At 45.1% G+C, this 2,687-nt stretch overlaps 1 protein-coding gene across 1 annotated transcript; it reads right to left on the reverse strand.

Moving 5' to 3' along the window:
* Window positions 1-220: 220 nt before the first annotated feature.
* LOC121992979 (cysteine-rich repeat secretory protein 38-like) lies at window positions 221-1,092 on the reverse strand. Its single transcript, XM_042547675.1, has one exon. The coding sequence runs from the start codon at window positions 1,065-1,067 to the stop codon at window positions 312-314; it is 756 nt and encodes a 251-aa protein (XP_042403609.1). The 5' UTR covers window positions 1,068-1,092; the 3' UTR covers window positions 221-311.
* Window positions 1,093-2,687: the final 1,595 nt, after the last annotated feature.

Genomic DNA, 2,687 nt, shown 5'->3' on the forward strand with positions numbered 1-2,687 from the left:
ATCTAGTTGTAATTCAGTAATGATTTCACATATATAGTTATTTGTTAATTAACTAAGGCCACTAATTATCCGAGTCATGATAAGCCTGGTAGGGTGGATGCCAACTTGGTCAATCATATAGTTCAACTAAAGTATAATATTAATTCATTAGGCGGCTATTAAAAACATATTCGGCAAGAACAAACCACGAAACCGCTACACTAATGCTTGATTATGGGAAGGCCTGGAACCATTGGGAAAGATTTCGTTAATTATAATCAAGAAATAATCATTACTGGCTCCACAGAACACCCAACAAGCCAACATCGTTCCTAGGCATCATCTAAGAAAGCGTACAACTCGTATCGCATGTTACAGCTGCCACCTACTACCCTCGCCCCTCGTTGGCCCCTGCAGCATCTGCGGAGCTTGTTAATGGCAGCCTCCAGACACTTCTTGCAGTCACCGCCAGATATATCTTTCGTGCACTGAGCTAATCCGTACAGGTTCCTCGACTGATCTCCTATCTCCAACTCTTGCTTCGCGAACATCAACGGGGAGATGTAAGCCTTGTTCTTCAGCCGTTCCAACAAGAGCGCCACCTTTCCGTCCAAGGCCTTCGGGTCTGAAACGTTCCGCGTGTTGAAAGTGTTACGAGGGTTGGACAAGGGGAAGCTTTGGTCGTAGTCGGCGTCGCCGAAGAATGCGGCGTCGGAGTACCGCACCATGCACTCGTCGTACCAGACGACAGCCTCCTTGTTGCGAGGGCAGAGGTCGCGGATGCGGGCGCCGGCGGACAGGATGCACGAGGTGCATGCCGAGCTTCGGACGTCGCCGCGGCACAGCGCGAGGCCGTTCACTCGGCCGTCGCCGTGCCCGACGGAGCCGAGCGCGAAGCCGATCGGTGCGGCTTTTGTCGCGAGCAGGGACATCATCTGAGGCAAGTTGTCGCCGAAGGCGTCGTTAGACGTGTAGTTTTTGGAGATGGAGCACTTAGCGTGGAGAGGATCGATGGCAGTGGTCAGAAATGCGTGGAAGAGGAGAGCAGAGCAGAGGAAGTAAAGAGTAGAAGAAGCAGGGGAATGCATACTGTGAAAGGGGAATGAGTTAGGCGAGAGCAGAGCGATGTTCCTACGGACAGGCTCTTATATGAGTTCGTCGTAGTCGTAGTTCCATGGTTTGGGATGGTCAAGCTCGTAATTCTTGACTGGTCAAGTCAACGAGCCTAAGTCAAATACAAGACGTAGAATGGTAGACAATTTCAATTAGGACATACGTTTCATTGATTAGCTAACGATGGGAGGGCAAAATGTCCAATCCAGAGTCGCTCTTATCTGACCACCATGAGAAAACTCCCAGCATGGTGAAAAGAGAAAGGGCCAAGATACTAGTGAATCGTGCCACTTCTTCCAAACAATTACAAAATCATCAAACAATTTTCCTCATAGATGTCATCAGTCATAAATGTAATTAGTAGTTTCTGAAACAACTTAAACGATGCATTTTTAATCAGTGAGTAGTTTTGTAGCAAGTAGTGTATTGACGACCTACAAAGTGTTACTTTAAGACTCAATTTGTCATTAGTCAGTCTATGGTCTTGAATATTTGTGTATACACTAATGAAACTTAGAAATAGAAACTCACCTATATTAATCAAAAAGCTAGCTTATCACATGTATATGTCAACAATAAGCATGGCACGTGATACGACAGAATTATTCAGCCTCCATGCGGCTCATATGGTCAAAAAAATCATGTTAAACTGTCAATCAAAATGAAGATAGATTAAATTTGACTCCAAGAGCATGTGACTCAGTCTATATGAGATAAAGAGTTTGATTTAACCTACTCAGTGTACTCATTTCAAAGAATTGAATTTATTTGGAGACAAGACAAGACTTTGGCTTCAGTCACTGGCGTTATTCTTCTCTCGGCTCCATAATTCGACATCCTCTCTACCCATTAACATCATATTTTGATTTCCTCCTTACCTCAATATCAGATTTCGACATCATTTATGTCTCAATTTCAGTCGCTAATCTCGCCCCTATCATAGTCTCGGATCCTGGCATCATCTAAGTCTTAGTCTCAGTCATTAGCATCACCCCTATCTCAGTGCCCAAGAGAGATGAGGTACTGAGTCTGGATGCTCGACCGACTCTAGGGCCAACCAGCTCTAGCCTAGGAGCCATGCCCAAGCGGTGGGAAATTTGGCCCCGGATGTTCAATCGGCTCTAGGACCGGAAAGGTTTATTTTGGGAGCTCTATTTAGGAGAAGTGGTTCATTTCGCCATGTACATCTTGACTTTGGCCATCACCTCACCTTGACTTGGACTGCCACATCATCTTGACTTTGACCCCAACTTCAGAGGCCTTATCTTTTCACCGTTTCACAAGCCTCTCCTTCAAGTCTAGTCAAAGGATGTATAAGTTCGACTAAGTAGACAACCTATCACAAAGGCTGAATCACTCCTAACTATATAGTTAAATTGTTGGGCCCGCTATATAATGTCGAGCAAGTAATTGTGGTGATGTTGAGTGATCGACAAAAATGATGCCAAGCGAGCAACAATATGAGAGTAGTGTCAAGCGAGTGGCGATATGTGATTAGTGGTAGGATGGAAGTCATGCCCAAACGAATGAGTATTGGGAGTCATGCCCGTTTGAATAAGTAGCAGTTGTGGCAAAATTCAGAAGTAACCGACTGG

This window comes from Zingiber officinale, chromosome 1B (assembly GCF_018446385.1).
Source record: "Zingiber officinale cultivar Zhangliang chromosome 1B, Zo_v1.1, whole genome shotgun sequence".
NCBI lineage: Eukaryota > Viridiplantae > Streptophyta > Magnoliopsida > Zingiberales > Zingiberaceae > Zingiber > Zingiber officinale.